We start from the raw sequence: 22,143 nt of genomic DNA, 5'->3' as shown, positions 1-22,143 counted from the left end.
TTCCTCTACAGCTAATGTGAGTGTCACCGCAGTAACTGCGTAGTTATGGCGGGTATCCATTAGCATGTACACCATCAACCTGTTCATGTGTCTAACTGTTTTCCCCAAACTCTGGTAATTGGTGATTCTGTTCTCAGACATGTGAAGCTAGAGACACCGGCAAGCATAGTCAAGTGTCTTCCAGGGGCCAGAGCAGGCGACACTGAGGGAAATTTAAAACTGCTGGCTAAGGGTAAACGTAAATACAGTAAAATCATAATTCACGTCGGCAGTAATGACACCCAGTTACAGGTCACTAAATCAAACTCGTTAAATCAACCTCAAGGTTTTAATCAGACAGTGATGATGTGATTACAGTTCTCAGGTTTAATTCAACAAATGTAACAAAAGTTTTGGATTAACTGTTTATAAATATGTGTCATTTTTGTACAGAATTACTCATTTTAGAAGTAAAAAACTGCACTTTAACTTTTTTGTTTGATGTCACATTTACTGTGGTGGTGTACAGAGGTAAAACTACAACAACTGTCATCGTCTAATTTTAATGGATCTGACTGCAGCATCTGAGTCTGAAATTGAATCCTTAGACCTGGATTATTGCAATTATTGTGTTGAATTGTACCTTTTCTTTCATACTGTGTGTGTATAACAGTGCGTGGAATGATCATTGTGCAGTCAGCTGGGTACAGATGTGGAGATAAAGCAATCTGCCCTCAGAGTGACACTCTGGACAACGTCAGGAACAGGTGAGCACTGTTGGAGAACAAACAAACAAAAACCTGTCAACATCTTTAATGAAACTATCAGGAATTAAATGATTACCTGAAAGTAATTTGTTTCAGAATCAGAAATACTTTATTAATTCCAAAGGAAATTATGGGTTACAGCAGACAGCATGCTGGTTGGTGCATGCACACTCATATCTGTCTGATATGAGTGTGCATGCACCAACTGATCTGATTTGTCTCATCCTGACACCTCCCATACGAACGCGAAAGGTAACCTTCCATGTCCTTATGATATGTGCCGGATTGTGGCTTCCAATGGAATGACGCTCCCGGCGGTAACACACGTTCCAGCCGTGTATTCCAGCCCTAACCATAACCACACTTTTAATCGTATTGAATAGTATTTTTTCAAAGCGATTAATGATGAGAAATTAAAGAAATGTACATTTGTAGATTGATTCCAAACGGTTTCCGAATGCATAACATACAGACTGGTTGGGTGGCTTACGCTTTGGGATGAGAACGTGTTGGAAATGATCAGCTGAAAACCAGCTGTTTCCCCTACGGTGGCCCTGAGGGGCAAAACAGACTGCACCTTAAGAAAACATGAGCAGCAGAAAAACACAACGGAAATAGAAAATACAAACAAAACTGAAATAGAAAACAAAAACTGGATTGTTTCTGGGGGATATAATGACTTGAAGAACTAGATCCGGATGTGACAAGCTAATACTAAACAGCTGATAGCAAGCATCTATTATATGTGATTAAAATACACATTGAATCGATTTCCCTCACAACAGTAATGAACCCTGTCTGTGAAGGTTCTCAGTCATCCAGGTCATCGTAGTCTAAGGAGCTTGGAAAGAAAAGCGTCTGGACTTCTTTAAGTTGCTTTTCAAGCAACTTAAAAAAGTACACATAGGTGTGCCGTGAGAGATCATCAGGTGTGCCGTGGGAAATTATTTTATCTTCATTCATTGGTCCAAAAAAATACAATTTAATAATTATAATAATAAAAGTAATAAAATCATTGTTGAGCATCTGTGCTTTCAATGCAGTGACTGGTAGAGTCATTACTCTTTCATGTCAGTGGGTAGCGCAATATCACCTTGTTAAGTTAAGACATTAGCGTTAGTGATGCGCGCGGTACGTGGCAGCTGCAAGTCGTACAACAAAGATGGATAAATATTTGAAAAGAAAAACTGCGGCCTCCGAACTGGGCCCTGGACAAAATTCTAATCCAGAAGAGCCCTTTACGAGTGGTGGTCAAAAGAAATCAAAAACGGTGAGCTTTACTTTCACTGCACCGACTCTGTTATGTTTGGTGTGTGGAGAAAAATTCTCAAACAGTGCCATGGTCCCAAGCAAGCTTAAACGCCATCTCCACACAAACGTCCCTCACTTCAAAACAAGAACACAGACTATTTTGTTCGCCTGCGTGAACACGCTGAGAAACAGGTAACGTTAATGAGAAAAAACACAAAGGTGTCTAAAAGAGCTCTCAAAGCTAACTACTTAGTGGCTGAACTTATAGCCAAATCCAACAAAACCACACACTGTAGCAGAGACATTAATACTACCTGCCTGCAAAGCCGTTGTGAATAAGATGCTGGGCCCTGGCACGGTTAAAGAAACAGCCAAAGTCCTGCTCTGGTTTTGGAGAAGATTGCTTCAGTGGGAAGTTTGCATTGCAACTTGATGAGTCTACAGACATTAGTGGACATTCCCAACTCTTGGCCAATGAGCGTTTTGTGGATGGAGACTCCATCAGAGAAAACTTTCTATTTTGCAAGGCACTGCCAGAAAAAACAACAGGAGAGGAAATTTTTCGGGTTACATCCAAATATCTTGAACAAGGGCGACTTAAGTGGGAAAACTGCACACGTGTCTGCAGTGACGGAGCAGCAGCCATGGTCGGGCGCACCAAAGGTTTCGTTAGCAGAGTGAAAGCGATACACCCCGATGATATTCTTACTCACTGTTTTCTGCACCATGAGGTGCTCGTTGCCAAGACTTTACCAGCAGACCTAGCTCCTGTGTTGGATGATGTCGTGCGCGTGGTGAACTTTGTCAAGTCAAGACCTCTGAAAAGGCGCATATTTGCATCTCTGTGCGAGGAAATGGGAGCGGAGCATACAGCCTTATTGCTTCACACAGAGGTCCAATGGTCTGTGTATGAGCTGCGAGAAGAGCTAAAAGTGTTTTTGAGTGAGGGGAGGTACAATGATGCAAAGCTGTTTGCAAGTGATGAGTGGTGTCTAAGGCTGGCTTACATGGCAGATATATTTCTGCATTTGAATGAACTGAACACACGAATACAAGGCTGAGATGAAAACCTGCTCACAAGCACAGATAAAATAAATGGATTCCGTTCAAAGGTGCATCTCTGGCAACAACATCTGGAAAATGCCAACCTTGACACGTTCCCACTTGCTCAGAAATGGCAAGGCGATATCAAAGCTGCCACACTGTGTGAAATAATAGGTAAACATTTGAAAACGCTTGAGGAGAAGTTGTAAATTTATTTCCCCTCAGTCTCCACTGAATGCCTTGACTGGGTAAGGGACAGGACATCGGAAAGGATATGACTTTGCAGGAGCAGGAGGAACTAACTGAACTGAGACAAGACTGTGGTTTAAAGCTGAGCTTTGCTGATCTATCGTTCCCCACTCTGGCAAACAGAGCCATTTTGACATTGCTCCCATTTTCAAAAACATATCTATGTGAGCAAAGCTTTTTGAGCATGGCTGCTATAAAAACTAGAAACAGAGAGAGATTAAGAGCTATTGAGGAAGAGCTTTGTGTATGCCTTTCTTCAATTCCTGCCAGAATATCATCTTTGTGTTCATCTAGACAGGCCCAGGTTTCACACTGAGTATAAACAAACTGAGAGACTAACTTGCCATTATATGTACTGTATTAGGCTACAATGTGTCATTTTGGAACATGTTTGGTTGGTGGTGTGCCACAGGATATTTGTAATCTATAAAATGTGCCGCGACTCAAAAAAGGTTGAAAAACACTGATCTAGCCCTCAATGCGCCGCCCAGTTTGCCTAGCAACAATGACATTATGCACTGGAAACATTTTAAACCGCATAGTTTGACAGAAATGAAGGCAAAAGTCTTGCTTTTATTTTATTTTTACTTTTGCTGTGTGGAGAGGCTAGAGATGAGCTAGTAACCAGTGAGCTAATATACTTCATGAGACCAATAACTACCAAAGTTTGGTAATATAATGTAAATATAATATGTCCAACATTACATTTATTGTATTAATAAATTAAATGTATTTAATTAGAAAATTACAACAGTGAAATGTAACTCTGTTTCAAATACTGAACTTCAGCAAACATTCAAGGTGCAACTATTTCATATCACTTTATATCTATTTTATCTCAAAGACGAATATGTGTGACACTGTATATAAGGATGCGTTATCTATGAAAGAGATATTGTTCTTTTAATATACAGTGGAACCCCAACTTACGAAATTAATTCGTTCCCGAGGGTCTTTCGTAAGTCGAAGCACCCATCGCGCGTTTTGAGTGAGGCGATGCTGAACGATAGGCTATAGGCTAATTGCTAACTAGAACAACAATATGTCATTCAAGGGGAACAGCGAAGCGCAATTAGGGTTTGTCACATTTGTCACAAGGCATTGTGGGCATTGTAGGCTCAGCCAATCAGAGCCAGCGGATTTCGTTACATGGGCATTTTGCAATATTTCCGTTCAGCGCCTTCGTAACTTAAATTTTTCGTTAAATGGGGTATTCGTAAGTCGGGGTTCCACTGTATTTGCACCACTACATTTGTCCGAAAGCTTACTTAAATGGGTAAAAAAAGAAAAATCACAAAATTTCATCAGTAGCATGTATCTATATAGTATATACATAGTACATACATGCATAGTATATGCATGTATAGAAATGCATATACTATTATATATTGTACATATATTTATTAGTTTCAGATGTAGCCATTCTTGTATTTTGCTTGTTTACATTATTGTATTTTGCACAACTCTGTTGCTTGTGAAGCTCGCACACAAGAATTTCACTCACATGTGCTGTACCAATGTACCTGCACATGTGATGTGACAATAAAAGTGATTTGATTTGATTTGATTTGGTAAAATAAGCACATTGATATATGAAATATTCCTTTATTGGGTGAGAAAATCAGACCATGTCATAACTGCTTTAAGTCACACAGAATAGATATCAGAGCCTTAAACAGGCTGACGTCTGCTAAATGGGTCAAACTGGGCAGAAAGTCTACAAACACATAACATCCTTATAGAATATGATGTAACACTATAGATCAACTTACTTTTTCTGCATAATCCATCATACAAAATGTAATCAAATGGAAAAGTCTCTTTTTAAAACTTGTTTTATTAGTTTTAATCTTTTAACTTTATGCATCAAGCAAACATTTAATTATCTGCAACATTCTCTGACTGGAAGAAATTAGTTTAACATTTAAACCTATTTTCTGCACATTCCAGCACATAAAATAAAAATATTTTTTGTGTTTACACTCAGTCTTTCAAATAGATGCAAGTAAAACACAGCAGAAAATAAATAAAGTCAAAGACTCAGCGGTCCTGTTGCTCTATTTTCACCTGTAAAGCAGGAGTGGGGTAGGCGGAGGTTTACCCTGGTGCAGGTGTGCCGCGGTCAGTGGAAGAATCCGCGAGTTTCTCTGTGAGTTTCCCATTACGTCGTAGCTACTCGGTGCTTGCTTGGAAGTTTAGGGTTTTTTTTCGCTGTAAAAAGAAGTTTTCTTCCCACGCACAACGGACACTAATGTTTTTGGCACTTTTTATGGAATCAAACTCAAAGTAAGGTCAGTACTTCCACGCTTTAAACGCTGCAGCTCATACTCTCTCTGCACTCGATATATGATCCATTGTTGATCTGCACACAGCTGTTGTCACGAACGTAGCACTCGCTTACGTCACTGTCATGAGACATTCTCGCAAAAAAATCACGGTTTTAGTAACGCAGTAACGCAGCGTTCCTACGGGAAAGTAACGGTAATCTAATTACCGTTTTGGCAATAGTAATCCCTTACTTTACTCGTTACCTGAAAAAAGTAATCAGATTAACGCGTTACAAGTAACGCGTTACTGCCCATCTCTGCTCATCTCTGCTCACGACCACAGTGAGCTTCTCCAAGATGTGATCCAATTTACACTCAGAGGTCTTATTCTGAGTGTTCACGGCAGCCGCAAGCTTCTCCAAGATCTTATCTGTGCTGCAGTCAGTGAGCCCACGTAACTATCACGTAACTATCACGTAACTATCACATAACTTTGCCGACAGTCAGCCAAATTTAACGTTTTCATGAACTTTTTTCTTTTTTTCCCTTCTGTGGTGTTTTGTGTGCTTTTGCTGCGTTTTTCTGTTTGCTGGTGTTTTCTTAAGTTGCAGTCCGTTTGACCCCTCAGGGCCACCATATGTTTCTGTCTCCCTGCAGCTGTGATGGAAAAACCAAGTGTGACATAAAGTCAAACATTACTTATGATCCTGGAGTCTGCAAATACCTGGAGACCACCTACACCTGCTTCACACGTAACGACTCTGTTAAACCTGTGATTAGAAATGACTGATGAACCCAATCTGTACATGAACGATTACAGTTTCTATGGGATCTGTGTCTGTTTCAGGCCACAGTGTAACATGTGGAGGATCTCAGTCAAACCTTCAGTGTGGTGAGAACACAGCTTCTATGTCTTTGTACGTTTGAGCATTCATGTAAAAAAAATATCACCATGGTTACAGTTTGACTCTATGAACTCTTCGTCAGGTGAAAGACAGGTTATAGTCGTCTCCTGGGCGAATTATGGTCGCCGTGACAAAACCACGTGCCCTGATGGACGTTCTGATTCTGAGCTCCAAAATGTTAAATGCTCCTGGTCCGCAAGCATGGAATATTTTACTAAAATGTACGGACGCTGACTCTCTTCCTTCAGCCCTCCATCTTCTCTCAGCTTCTGCTGACTCACCTTTTACCTGCATTCACAGGTGTAACTGGCAGAACAGCTGTACTGTTGAAGCACCAAGCTTAGTAGACCCATGTCATGGCACCTACGAGTACCTGGAGGTGTTTTTCACTTGTCAGGGTAAGTTACTCAAACAATAAACCTATAAAAATAATCTTTTAGGGTCTGTACATTCATATTTGTTTGAATGAAAATTATAATTGTTCCTCATTTTTGAAAGATTAACCTTTATGTGCTGAAAAGACTGAAATCACGCCAAAACATTGTCAGTTTTTTGCAGACCCTAAAAGATTGAAATCATTTTATATATTTATGAAAATTATCTCAAGAATATGTCAGCAACATCCCTTAGTTATGCTGGCAGCATCCAAGATGGCACCAGTGTGCACGGCGAGACGTCTCTTTGGGTTGTGTCTGCTGGTTGTTACCTTTCTTTTTCTATGTTGCCCTGATGGTTCTGCTTTACTTGTCTATGATCGCCAAACTCTTCTGAACCGTCGGCCACTAAAACACTGAATGCTTGATTTGGAAAGTGAGCCACAAAGTCTTCCTCCACTTTTGACGGACATACCTGACTGCCTACATCACTCACCATTTGCCCTGCCTCGCAGGAAGCGCTCTAGAAGACAGGGAAAGCGAGGTGGCATCCTTTTACGCTTCAAGGCTTACCTGAAATCACATGGAGTAAAGAAACCTCGTACTCTTACAGGTGTGCTACCATCTTTTCAAGCCCTCTGGGACCAGTCCAGTTACAGATTCAGCTGCCATCGCTGGATCCGGCCTGTTGGACTTCCTGCTCCCTCTGACCTGCCAGCGAAGCCTTTACCTGTCTGGCGATGGGTGTGGACCTACAGAGGTGGCATGAATCTCAGTAACCTTCGTCCGCTGGGAAGTGCTCCTGTTAGGAACGATCACTCTTCGGATGGGCACCAGGTCACTGTGGACTTTCATCCTAAATCCCTCGATTGTTCATTTTTCAGCTCTCCTCGGGCCAATGTTGCTCCACTAAGGACTAAACGCACCAAATCTACACGTCAACCTTGGCTTAATGATGCCACCTGTGCTCTCAGATGCGAATGTCGAGGTGCAGAGAGAAACTGGATAAAAAACAAGCTCCAGGTGTCTTTGCGCATCCTGCGTGACTGCTTAACAAACTAGAAAATGCATTTTCTAAAGAAACTGCAATGTGAATGCTGATAGCTGATAGCTCAAATACACAGTGGGCCAAAATTCAAAACTGGAACAAAGTCGCGGGCTAACATTAATATTTATTGAAAAAAAAAATCTTCCTCCAGATATAAGAATGAATCTTTTCTTATGGACTCAAGTTTTTCTGGAAAACTGAATATGGAACAAGCAAAGCTTAATACTAAACAATATATATATATTAGCTGTATAATACCAGTAGGCCAGCTCTAATAGTAATTTGGTATGGCTTCGCGGGCCAAATGTAATTAGGCTGCGGGCCAAATTTGGCCCGCGGGCCAGAGTTTGACACCTATGCCTTAGGCCCTCTCGCCAGCCTCTCGCTCACTGTAAGGAACCTTGGAATGTAAATAAATTTTGATTTGATTTGCGCCTCTCTTCTGCTGCTTTAAATAAACAGAAAAGTGACCCCAAAACAAATGCTTCCCAAGAGAAAACTACAAGTCATATTGACAAAATTCTTTCACTGCGAGCGCCAGCAATGTCCAGTCTACCGAATTCTCACTTTTCATGGCTGTGGAGTTTATTAAATAGACATGTGACAGTGTAAAGACAGCCTGTACTTCTGAAACTCTGAAACTTAAACTGGAACTGAAGAAAAAGTATAATAGATATTGAAAAGATAAATACAAGTTGAATAGTTCAGTGTCTTGGCTTCGTTTTAAAGTTTGGTCACTCTAGGTCAGTGGTTCCCAATCTTTTCTTGCTAGGCCCCCCTTTGTTTTACATGAACCCCCCCGCACAAAAAAATTCTCCAACCACACACACATATTTTGTTATCAAACTCCATTGCGGTTTAATTCACACCTCAAACATTTAGTAAACAATTAAACAAATAAAAGTAAACTGCAATAAATTACAGGTAGTAATTTTACGCTGCGTCCACACCTACACGCAGCTGTTTCTATGCGTTTGGGCCTTTCGTCCACACATAAATAACATTATTGTTTACATGAGGTTCATTTCTACAATGGCTGATAGCAGAAACGGCCCTAACCAATCTGGCGCCCTAGGCAAGATTTTAGGTGGCGCCTCCCTACATCAGCAGTGTAGTGTAATGTTGTAACAAATAATATTTCTATTAAATAAGCTTTACTTTGCATTTTAATTAACGTGGGATTATTTTTTGTATTTAGAAATAATAGTACCAACTTTTTTTCTTTTTTTTTTTTCAACATTTGTGGCACTGGCGTGGCGCCCCCTGATGGACGGCGCCCTTAGCATTTGCCTATACGGCCTATGCCACGGGCCAGCCCTGGCTGATAGAGACGAAATACTGTTAATCTGACTATCTTCAGGTTTTACATGCTTACATACACACACGCAGTAACTGTCCCTTCATTTACAAAGGCAGAGGTGTCACAGTGTGATTATTTTACATGTAGCTGTTTTTTTCCTGTGTAATAATATTCAACATTGCTATCAATTTATTTTTTTCAAAAAATGCCTCTCTGTGCATAACGGTGTTCAAAAACATAAACAGCTGTGGGATCCTGTTTGTCTGTGATTTGAACCGAGGGAACAAATCGTGGCAGGATCAGCCTGATGTTATTTGTATCCCGCTGTAACTTTACTGTATAAAGAGAAAACATCTCCAACATGTCAGGAGCAGTTAGTCATTACAACAAGTGTTTGAACTAAAGATCAAGAATGTGGGATCCTGTTTGTCCGTGATTTGAAGAGCCCAGCGCTGCTCCCGACGCAGGGAAAACCAGTTCTGCAGCGGAGACCTACCTCAGCACCTGTGCAGGTGAAGCCAAAGGGAAGATTTGCTTCACCATATTTTCTAGTCTTTGGCTTGGAAGGAAGTTGGTTTGGAAACATATTCAGCGATGCTTCATCTCCTGCTTTGCGTTTGTGCGGGAGCCCCGTCAAAAACCTGTCCACGATGCTAGCAGTGTCCAAGCGTTCTTTTATTGTTTTTCTTTTCATACTGCGCCCCCTTCAACATTTTTAACTTAACAGCTTCATTTCAACTCAAAACATTCAACTATCAGCATCCAAGCTGCAGTTTCTTCAGAAAATGCATTTTCTAGTTTTAATTCTGTTATTAACCCCTGTGCCACTGTTACTATGCAGGCTTCCTTTCCACTTTGTGAAAACTGAATCGCTTCATTAAAAAATCTCAACCTTATGAACTCTGCATTCACAGGCAGTGTTAGAGTGTAACTAACAGTGAAGTGTTCCAATGTTTTTCTTGTGTTTATATTTGTAAGTTTCCTTTAATTGTGGAACTTTGTTTTGTAATTGGTGGTAGCGGAAGTAACGTGCAGCACGGACTGAGTTTGTGGTGACACTAGAGCAGAGAAGCATGGCGCTCTGTGAGTTCAGCTGCATCGTCCTACTGCTTTAAACTGGACTTAAGTTTTAAAGAACACATAAGTTAAGTTAAGTTAAATTAAACCCAATTGTGGACTCTCCGTTGAGAGGAGTAGCGGCTCGCGCGAAGAACGGACTTTCTCCCGTTTGGCTACAGCAGGCAATGAGGTGTGTTCAGGGTGCCTCTGTTAATTTCAGTTTCAATGAAAGTGCCATAAAAGGGCATTTATGTGTCTATACCTTTATTGTTTGGATTTACTGTGATAAGAGTTATTGTAAACATGTTGCTTATTGCAATCGTTTTCTTTGGGTAGTTCTCACGATGATGATGATGATGACGACGCTGAGTGATCTTGTCGCCGAACATTGAATAAATCATCTGTAAACAAGAACTTGTCCGCGTGGTGGCTAACGGGAGCTACAGTGAGAACTCATCTGCTCCTTGTGAGTGGGCGAGAAAGAAAGGAACATAAGTCATCTCTAGCGTGTCTACAAGGGTCCCCAAGCTCCTGCCAGAAGCCAAGAACGGGTTTGCTCATCCTAACAATTCAAAGAAAGGACATATTGATCTTCTCAAGTGTGCTGCAGAAAATTAACCTGAAGACCATTTGCAAGTTTGGATGCTTTAAAGTGTTAATAAGGGTGTCCTGAAGTGGCTTCATTGTAGCTGCAAGCAAGAAGGTTCAAGTTTACAATTGATCATGAGTTTGAAAAATATGTGTCTTTAAGGGTTGTTAGTGATTTCAGACATGTGTTTAAGGGTTATAAGAATAAGCTACTAAAGCAGTCCTGGATTTTATGCAAGGTTTTATTCAAAGGAAGTAACCAAGTTTGTTACAAGCTATAAGCAGTGTTATTTTATGTTATCAGACTCCTTTACTTAGCCTAACATGTCAGTCACAAATCTCTCTAAACTGAGTGACAATCCTGAGGCAGAGACTGTGACCAGGCCTCAGCAAAACCCTCCACTGTGCAGTTCTCCTCTGCAAAATACAGATGGTCCACAAGAAGTTCGAGTAACATCAGATGTTCATCCATCAACAAGTAAGTGTGCGCAACAAAAAATTCAAAACCCACCTCGTAAAAGCCAGAGGTCAAGAACCTTAACTGAAAAGGGAAGAGGAATGTTAAACCAAAGGATTAAGGAGTTGGAGCAAAGTTTTAAGATCAAGTACGAAAAGTGGAAGGTTCTAGCAAAGGATGCTAACCATTCAATTTCTGACAATTGTTCAGATGAAGAGCTGCAAGCAATAATAAACAATATTAATACTGCTTCCAGCGAACTAAACACAGCATATGAAAACTGGCGTCAGGTGGACATTCCTGATAACAATGCACGCCGCAGAATTGATACTTGCGAGGAGGTAACAAGAACTGTTATTAAGACTGCACAAAGACGTTTGAGAGGAAAGGCACCAGTCAAACCACAGTTTAATGTAGATGAATCTTTTTTAATGTCTGAGAAATCATATGGCGTCAGTAAGCACTCACAGGTTTCCAGTCAATACAAACAGTCACACGTTGCATCAAGAGTCGCTTCTAAGTCCTCCAGTGCGTCATCCATGAGCAGACAAGAAGCTGCTGCTAAAATGGCTGCAGCCCAAGCAACACTGGAAATCCTTCATGAACAACAGTGTCAGCAAGCAGAGCTTCTGCAGCTGGAGGCTGAAGATAAAAGACAGATTGCAGAACAAACAGCTGAAGCCTGCAGACGACGTTTAAGAATGGAGGAAGAAGAAGCACAGTTACAAGCAAAACTTGAGGTTGAAAATGCTGCCAGGCGAAAGCTTTTGGAAGACAAACGCAAGGAACTGGAACGATTGGAAGCACTCAAACAGTTAAGGGTGGCTAAGGCAACCATGCAAGTGTATGAGCAAGAGCAAGATGAAGATTCAGAAGAAGAAATTAAGCAGTTACTGCATGGATGTAAAACTGAAAGCCAAAGGGAAGGGGACCGATTTCAGCACACAAGTCACATACATAACTCACCAGAGTTACACTTACCACAACAAGCTGTTATACATCCACAGCATGATGGTGGCATCGCAGCACTTGCCATGTTATTAGCAGATTCTATTAGTGCCAGTCGTCTTCCTATGCCAGAGCCGACAACATTCAGTGGTGACCCGCTAAAATATAAGAACTGGAAGGCTGCCTTTCAAACTTTAATCGAAAGAAAAAACATACCAGCCTCTGAGAAAATCTACTATTTGTGCAAGTACGTTAGTGGACCAGCTAAGAAGGCTGTTGAAAACTATTTCCTGTTAGGCACTGAGGCTGCTTATAAGGCAGCATGGGAAGTATTAGATGAGAGATTTGGAAACTCCTTCCTTATTGCCAAAGCCTTCAGAGACAAACTCAGTGCATGGCCCAGAATTGGCTCCAAGGACAGTCTGGAACTTCAGGAATTTGTGGACTTTCTACGGAGCTGTGAAGCTGCGGAAAGCCAGATTAAAGGTCTAGAGGTTCTTAATGATTGCAATGAGAATCAAAAAATCCTCTCCAAGCTCCCCGATTGGTTGACATCAAGGTGGAATAGGAAAGTGTTGACGATAGAGGAGGAGACTGGCAGATTTCCAAGCTTTAGCCAGTTTGTGCAGTTTCTCATAAGGGAAGCCAGGATCGCATGCAATCCTGTGACTTCACTCCATGCCTTGAAACAGTGCGATGGAGAAAAGGTCAAGCCACAACGAAACCAGACTCCTGCAGCTAAAGTTCTAACAACAAACACTGATGAGAAGATTGCTGCCAGCAGTTGTCTGTTTTGTGAAAGACCAGGCCACAGTCTGTACAAATGTAGAAAATTTTTGGAACGACCAATATTGGAACGACACAGGTTTGTTCAAGATAATAAGCTATGCTTTGGTTGCTTAAAGCCTGGACATCACTCGAGAGACTGTAAGTACAGAAGCACTTGCAGTACATGCCAGAAAAGGCATCCAACTTGCTTACACGATGATCAAAGAGAACAAAAGACACGAAAGACTGAAGGAATAAGGCAGGAAGCTAGACACAGAGAACAAAGCAATGAACAGCTAGAAGAAAGAGAAGCTATAGCAATAAGTGAAGCAACATCCAACAGAGTTCAGCATGACAACACCAACATTCAGACATCTACAATCATTCCTGTGTGGGTTTCAATGATGAAAGAGCCTGACAGAGAAACACTTGTGTATGCTCTCCTTGATACGCAAAGTGACACAACTTTCATTCTTGAGGAGGCAGCAGATTCTCTAAATGCAAAGGGGGAACAGGTCAAGCTAAAGTTATCTACTATGGCCTCTACAAACAAAGTTGTAGCTTGCCAAAGGATCTCTGGGTTGCAAGTTAGAGGATTCAACTCAGAGAAGAAAATAACTCTTCCTACAACCTACACAAGAAAGTTCATTCCGGCGAACAGAGACCACATACCCACACCAGAGACAGCAATGGCATGGCCCCATCTTGAGCAGATTGCAGATAGGATTGCTCCTCGTCAAGGGTGTGATGTTGGTCTACTAATTGGCTACAACTGTTCTCAGGCACTTCTTCCTAGAGAGGTGGTGTGCGGTGAAGAAAATCAACCATTTGCACAGAGAACAGACTTGGGATGGAGCATTATTGGACATGGCAGCCCATACGTAGACTGTGGAGACACTATTGGAGTGAGTCATCAAGTCATCACAAGGCAAGTGACACCGGAACTTCAGCTTCCATCAAGTCCCAAACAGAAAGTTCACTATGTATGCAGAACACAGATCAAGGAAGTCATCTCATCTGACATAATTAAAGCGCTTGAATGTGACTTTAATGAGAGAGTTGCTGAGGACAATCACTTCTCTCAAGATGACCTCCAGTTTTTGTCGAAATTGAAACAAGGAATCAAACACAAAGAAGATGGTCATATTGAGATGCCTCTTCCATTTAAACGAGAAAGGCCGAGCTTGCCAGACAATATGGTGTGTGCTATCCATCGCCTTAAGCACCTAGAAAGGAAATTAAGGAGAAACAGCAGATATTACCAGGACTACAAAACCTTCATGGAAGAGACCATAGCGCGTGGAGATGCTGAGAAGATCCCCAAGGCTGATCTCCACAAACACCCAGTGTGGTACATCCCACACCATGGTGTTTATCACCCGCAAAAGCCTGGGAAAATCCGCATTGTTTTTGACTGTTCAGCCCGGTTTCAGGGGACATCTTTAAATGATCATCTATTGACTGGTCCAGAGCTGACAAATTCCCTTGTTGGTGTCTTGTGTCGGTTTCGCAAGGAAAAGGTTGCAATCATGTGTGACATAGAACGTATGTTCCACCAATTTCACGTGAGGGCAGAAGACCAAGATTACCTCCGCTTTCTCTGGTGGGAGAATGGAGATTTAGAAGCACAGCCAGCAGTCTATCGCATGAGAGTCCATTTGTTTGGAGCTGCTTCGTCTCCAGGCTGTGCTAATTATGGCCTCAAACATCTTGCTGCAATGGCAAGGGGGAATTTCAGCGAAGCATCCGTCCGCTTCATAGACAGAAACTTTTATGTTGATGACGGTTTGACTAGTGTATCCACCGAAGCAAAGGGAATCCAGCTAGTGAATGAAGCAAGGGAGCTTTGCAACACTGGCAACTTAAGGTTGCATAAGTTCATTTCCAACAGTAAGCAGGTGTTGTCATCAATCCCAAAGGAAGAGTGTGCTGGAGGAGCCAACAACTTGGATATGGCTCTTCATGAACCACACATGGAGAGAGCCCTTGGTGTACAATGGTGTGTCACATCAGATGATTTCCAGTTTAGAGTGGTGGTGAAAGAAAAACCCATGAGCAGAAGAGGGGTATTGTCCACCGTGGCCTCGGTGTTTGATCCGCTTGGCTTTGTCGCACCTTTCATCCTTTTAGGAAAGAAAATCCTCCAGCAAATGTGTCTCGAGAGAGTTAGTTGGGATGATCCTCTTCCAGACCATCTGCTGCCCCAGTGGGAATCCTGGTTGAGAGGACTGCAAGATCTAGCAACCATAAAGGTACAACGATGCTACCTACCAGGAAGCTTTGGCAAAGTTGTGAAATACGAGCTGCATCATTTTTCAGATGCCAGTGCCTCAGGTTATGGAGAGTGCTCATACCTGAGAGTAATAAGCGCATCGGGAGAAGTGCACTGTTCCCTCGTGATGGGGAAAGCAAGGGTAGCTCCTTCAAAGGTAACAACTATACCAAGACTTGAGCTCTCTGCAGCAGTGGTGGCAGTGCGCACAAGTGACATGCTCCAGAGAGAGCTTGAAATGGAAGGCCTGCAGGAATACTTTTGGACTGATTCAAGGGTTGTCCTTGGCTACATCAACAATGATGCAAGGAGATTTCATGTTTTTGTAGCAAACCGTGTCCAACGTATCAAGCAGAGCACACATCCTGACCAATGGAACTACATTGCTTCAGAAGACAACCCCGCTGACCACTCTTCTAGGGGACAGACAGCAGAACAGCTCAAGGCATCTAACTGGTTTAGAGGTCCAAATTTTCTGTGGCAGCTAAACCTCCCAAGTAGTGTGTTCACAGTGGGAGAAATATCAGAAGATGACCCAGAGTTACGAAAGACTCATGTCCACAAAATTCACTCAAGGGAAGAGAGGTCACTGCTAGATCGTCTTGAAAGGTTTTCAGATTGGGCAAGAGCAGTACAAGCTGTAGCCATACTGAAACGCAGAGCAAGGGCAGCTAAAGGCCACAAACCAAGGTTTAGTGAACCCACCACTTTGCAGGAGCGTAAGGAGGCAGAAGTTTTTCTCATCAAACTGGTTCAAGCAACACACCTTGCTGAAACCATGAAGAGTCTCAAGCTTAATGGGCAAATCAAGGCAATTGACAAGGCAAATAAATTGCACAAATTAAACCCATTCCTTGATGAGCAGGGTGTACTCAGGGTTGGAGGGCGCTTAACAATGTCCAGTCTTCACCCCCATGTGAAACACCCAGCTATCCTTCCTAAAGGAAGCCATTTGGCAACACTGCTCATCAAGCATCATCATGAAAAGGTGCAGCACCAAGGTCGAGGTATGACTGTTAACGAGCTGCGAGCCAATGGTGTTTGGATTCTTGGATGCAGTAAGGCAGTCTCCTCTCATATTTACAACTGCACAAAATGCAGGAAGTTTAGACGGAACACTGAAGGACAAAGGATGGCGAACCTCCCACAAGAACGCACGGAGTTGTCTCCACCCTTCACATATTGTGGGATGGACTGCTTCGGGCCTATCTATGTCAAGGATGGCAGAAAGGAGCTTAAGCGTTATGGGCTTTTACTCACATGCATGTGCTCAAGAGCCATACATATTGAGATGCTTGAGGACTTAACAACTGATGCATTCATCAATGCCTTGCGTTCGTTTATTGCATTGCGTGGAAGTGTCAGGCAAATTCGATGTGATCAAGGCAGCAATTTCATTGGTGCAAGGCACGAGTTCGCTGAAGCCATGAAGGAGATGGATGGAGAGAACCTCAAGAAAATTGGATGTGAGTTTGTTATGAACACACCATCTGCAAGTCATAAAGGTGGGGTTTGGGAACGCCAAATACGCACCGTGCGTAATGTTCTGGCATCCGTTCTCGACCAAGCAGTTAAAAGGCTCGACAGCAGTTCGTTAAGAACCTTCCTCTACGAAGTTATGGCAATTGTGAATAGCAGGCCATTAACATCAGAGCATTTGCACAATCCATCTGGTCCAGAACCCTTGACACCTAACCACATTCTGACAATGAAGTCAAGCATTATTCCCCCACCTCCTGGAAAGTTTATCAAGGAAGATGTGTACCTGCAAAAACGATGGCGCAGAGTACAGTTCTTAGCCAACAGCTTCTGGGAACGGTGGAAAAGGGAATATCTGTTGAATCTTCAGAGCAGACAAAAATGGAACAGAGCAAGACGAAATGCGAAAGTCAATGATATTGTGCTTCTCAAGGATGATTCTGCTCCACGTAGTCAATGGAAGATGGGAAGGATCATAGATGTCTATCTGGGACAGGATGGAAAGGTGAGAAGTGTGAGGTTGTTGATCAGTGACTCAACTCTAGATGCTAGAGGAAGGCGCACCACAAAACCAACCTATCTGGAGAGACCTATTCAAAAGACTGTAACTCTACTGGAGGCTAATTGAAGAGTCACTTTGCCAATCCACAAGTTCAATTAATGTTAAATGTGATTTCTTGTTATATCCATACATGTTACGTTTTATGGGAAAATCACAGGTGATTTGGTGGGAGTGTAACTAACAGTGAAGTGTTCCAATGTTTTTCTTGTGTTTATATTTGTAAGTTTCCTTTAATTGTGGAACTTTGTTTTGTAATTGGTGGTAGCGGAAGTAACGTGCAGCACGGACTGAGTTTGTGGTGACACTAGAGCAGAGAAGCATGGCGCTCTGTGAGTTCAGCTGCATCGTCCTACTGCTTTAAACTGGACTTAAGTTTTAAAGAACACATAAGTTAAGTTAAGTTAAATTAAACCCAATTGTGGACTCTCCGTTGAGAGGAGTAGCGGCTCGCGCGAAGAACGGACTTTCTCCCGTTTGGCTACAGCAGGCAATGAGGTGTGTTCAGGGTGCCTCTGTTAATTTCAGTTTCAATGAAAGTGCCATAAAAGGGCATTTATGTGTCTATACCTTTATTGTTTGGATTTACTGTGATAAGAGTTATTGTAAACATGTTGCTTATTGCAATCGTTTTCTTTGGGTAGTTCTCACGATGATGATGATGATGACGACGCTGAGTGATCTTGTCGCCGAACATTGAATAAATCATCTGTAAACAAGAACTTGTCCGCGTGGTGGCTAACGGGAGCTACATAGAGTTCAGTATGAGTACAATCAGGCCTGTTTTATGTTTTTATATTTAATTCATTGTCTTCTTATTTATCTTTATTTGTTTCTCTACAGTTTTTTCTTGTTTTTAACTGATTGTGAAGCACTTTGGTCAACTCTGTTGTTCTTAAATGTGCCATACAAATACATTTTGAATTTGAATTTTTTTTCATAAGCTTATCAAGTAAGCTAATGAAAATGACATCGTAAATAAAAAACGTCTCTGTTTTATTCGCTGATGTTTCCTGAACATCGACAGAATGTGGAGAACAGAACATCTGTTGTGTTTACCAACTGAAGATAAGGCAGAGATACCGCTTTATACCACAGGATGGTGCAGTAAATCAGTGTAACAGTTCTTTAATAACAATCTGAAGTTGAGAGATGAACACATTTTGCAATAAAAGTACATTAAAAGGGAGAGTTTATAAAGTCCTCCGACCAAATTAAAGACACATACAAGTAAAAATCAAACAGACAGAATTAGGGTTGTTCGATATAACGATATATATCGGATGACGATGTAAAAACGTCGATCGTTTCATTTTACGCTGTCGTTTGTTTCCTGGTTACGGTTTACGGCAATATTTGTTCATGGTTTGATGGTCACTGTAGTGGCTATATTCATTTCTTAAAGTTCTCTCTTTCTCTTATATTTAATATCACCACACTACAGACGGACAAGCGCCTGTTTTTATGCGTTGTCATTAGCAACAACGACGGTAACAGCACCGTGTGTCCGCTTGTTCCACATAAACCTTTCACAATAAAGCTCAAGATCCTGTTGAGACTTTTCAAAATAAACTGAATCACGTGAAAGATGCAGATTATTTACGGATGAGAATTAAAAAAGAGCCGCCAGGTGCTAAAAAATAAACCTTAGACTCAAACGTTAGAACAGGCTTCTCCCCGCAGCACGCCGTGTAATAAATACAAAGAAAACGGCGCCGTTACAACTTGTGTCTAAAAATCTATCGTTTCATGCATCGGTTAAAACACTCGACTCCAGTTACACGACGCCCAGCTGGAAACACTTCAGGCAAGTCGAGCTGCCCGAGATTCACAGAATTTACAGAAAATGTTACATTTATGTGATTTATATCGTTATCGGACGATAGATGTTTTATATCGGGATATGAGATTTTGGTCATATCACACAGCCCTAGACAGAATTAAAAGAAAAAGGTTAAATGCAAAACAGAAAATGACAGGAGCTCCGATCAACACAATATTAAAATTAGGTAGTCAGAAAAAAGAGACTAGATAAGCACAAAGACACAGGTTATATCATGTCAAATCATCCAAGCCTTCTGCTTGGATGATTTAAAAATATATTTAATTAGAAAATTTATGCGTATTTAATTGAAAATACACATGAATTTGAATGTCTTTCCCAAAATACAGTTTGAGAAACAACAATGTTTTTTGTTTTTGTAATACTTGTATATATTTTACAAAAACATAAAAATATGTAAAACTTGTTACATTTGCTCATTTCAGCATGAAAGATTTATCAACATAGTCAGGACACACCTTATTCATTTATTTTTTTATTTTCATGACTATTTACATTGTAGATTCTCACTGAAGGGATCAAAACTATGAATGAACATGTAGAATTATAACTCAAAATATGTTTTATATTTTAGATTCTTGGTAACAGCCACCCTTTGCTTTGATTTCTGCTTTGCACACTCTTGGCCTTGTCTCCATGAGCTCCATGAGGTCGTCTCCTGAAATGGTTTTCCAACAGTCTTGAAGGAGTTCCCAGAGATGCTGAGCGCTTGTTGGTCCTTTGCCTTCACTCTGCGGTGTGCAAAGCAAAAATGTGCTTGTATTTGCTAATTAAATGTGAAAACATTGAAGCATTCCTACAAAGCCATATATTTGAGCGCACACTAATAAAATTCCTTCTGTGACCATCACTGCAAACAGCCAGCTGATCTACACAGCAACAGGGATCCTTGAATATCAGATGAACACAAGAACAGAAGCCTCAGTGGAGACGAAAACTAGAGGCAGAAAGGAGGGAAGTTACCCAACTATCAGAACTGCAGAGAAGTGTGATGGGACGCCTAACAAGTACAACAAGCTGTACAAACCTGAGGCCTTAGAAAGACCCAGGCAGTGTCGTACTGATGTAGTTAGTCAGTTACATAATTAACCAGCCGTTAATATGAAAGTCATTGTTCAAGCTCAGCTTCTTCTAACATGAGATGATCGACTGCTTTGCTTTGGCGTGTACTCAACTGACAGTTTATTAGGAACACATGAAAAATAATGAAACAGATGTCTGTTATGAAATTCTTCATCTTCTGTTCTGAAGTTTATGGGGAGAAATTACTTTCTTTTGAGGAACCATTAATCTGTTCACCGACCTTTTAACTTTGCAATCATTTTGAAGATGCTTCCTGCCCATCTGGTTGGACTTGGTTTGGAGGTCGCTGTTTCCTCTTTAAAAGCAGCATGAAGAACTGGACTGATGCTGAGGTACATCAGGAAATAACAGCAGCTGTCGCTGCATCACTGATGATATAAAGACTTTCTGTCTTTGACTGATTTTAAATGCATTCTCACACTTTTCATCTTCTGTGCACCTCATCTTCCTCCTCAGAGTTCCTGTCAGACACTCGGTGGAAATCTGGCCTCATACCACAGCACAGCTGAGTACACCTTCATCAGAGAGCTCACTCGCACAGCAGCAGGGTCGTATACACCAGCTTGGGTTGGAGGCAACGACAGAGAGACTGTAAGTGTTTCACAGATAAAGAGGATGAGCTGCAGCTGTTTCTGATATTTCATATGTTTCTCTTCATATTCATCAGTTTGATTCAAAGGTCAACATGTGACAGACTGATTAATCAGGACTTTGTTCCTGGAGACAGATGTTGCTGTTGACTTGACTTTTCTTTTCATTTTTTACCTGCACAAACAAAATGAACCTTCGTTGTGTTCGAGTGGTGTAAGAGGTCTCATGTCTGCACTCTCAGCATAGATGCATCAAAGTACATCAGAACAAACTGAACTTTATTCTTCCAGGAAACTGTGTGGAAGTGGAGTGATGGTTCCCAGTTCGACTTCACAAACTGGGGTAATGGACAACCTGACAACTCTGGAGGAGGAGAAGATTGTATGGAGATAAACTGTGAAGGTACAAACTGAAAGTGGGCCTGTTGATGAAATGTGTTTGGTTTTTATATTGACTGAAGTCATGTGATCTTAGGTCTTTATAAGAACTGTGTTTGTTCTTTTTACATTAGAGAAGAAGAAAACATTTACTGCACAGACCTCTGATTTTATTTCTTTGTTTTGATTCTTTACAGGAGAAGATTATGTCAACGACTCAGGATGTAGCTCACAGAGAGGGTTTGTTTGTGTCAGAGGTCCATAACTGCTCCTTCGTGTCCTGACACGTCTGACATGATGATGTCACAGCCTCACTGCTGATGTCACTTCCAGCAGGATGTCAAGCCTCGATGACATCACTGCTGGATTCTGTTGATAATGATTTCATATCACAATAAACAGGAAAATAAATTCAATAAATTTAAAGGAACTGAAATGTTGACCTGAAAGTGAGTCATTCATGCTTCAAATCATCATCTGATCATTTTAATAAACCTCAAAATGCTTTCTGTCTCCCTGCAGCTGTGATGGAAAAACCTGTGTGACATAAATACACCATCAGTACTTCTGATCCTGGGATCTCATCACCTGATGCTGATAACGCAGTTATGTTTAAATCTGAAGAAAAGAATAAGCTTAATCGTATTTGTGTAAAATTATATATTTATCTTTTTTTTGCAACTTTACCAGCTTTACTTATAAAGCACTTTAACACAAAACCAGAGATCACAAAGTGCTGCACATATACAAACAACAACAACAAATGAAATGATTAAATAAAATAATACAACATGTTAAAAAAGTCCTATTGAGTCAGCCCCTTACAAGAGCAAATAAATGTGTCTTAAGAAGAGTTTTAAACTCAGAAAGAGAAGAGGCCTGTCTTACATGCACGCTCACGTCTGCATCTACTGACTGAAACCAGCCCACTGAGG

The 22,143-nt window shown here is 41.3% G+C and overlaps 1 protein-coding gene across 1 annotated transcript; it reads left to right on the top strand.

The window, feature by feature from the left end:
• Positions 1–660: 660 nt before the first annotated feature.
• On the top strand, positions 661–21,473 carry LOC146611470 (L-rhamnose-binding lectin SML-like). The gene is made up of 9 exons (XM_085345381.1): positions 661–746; positions 6,215–6,309; positions 6,405–6,449; positions 6,545–6,683; positions 6,763–6,860; positions 20,487–20,572; positions 20,697–20,831; positions 21,122–21,233; positions 21,406–21,473. Exons 1-9 carry the CDS (start codon positions 661–663, stop codon positions 21,471–21,473), a joined length of 864 nt encoding a protein of 287 aa, XP_085201507.1.
• Positions 21,474–22,143: the final 670 nt, after the last annotated feature.

Source organism: Diplotaxodon limnothrissa, linkage group LG20 (assembly GCF_057381915.1).
Source record: "Diplotaxodon limnothrissa isolate DT_005_m linkage group LG20, D_limnothrissa_male_GT1.1, whole genome shotgun sequence".
NCBI classification, from domain to species: domain Eukaryota; kingdom Metazoa; phylum Chordata; class Actinopteri; order Cichliformes; family Cichlidae; genus Diplotaxodon; species Diplotaxodon limnothrissa.
Note: the sequence above shows the minus strand (reverse complement) of the source record. Positions and strands in the feature narration are given on the sequence as shown.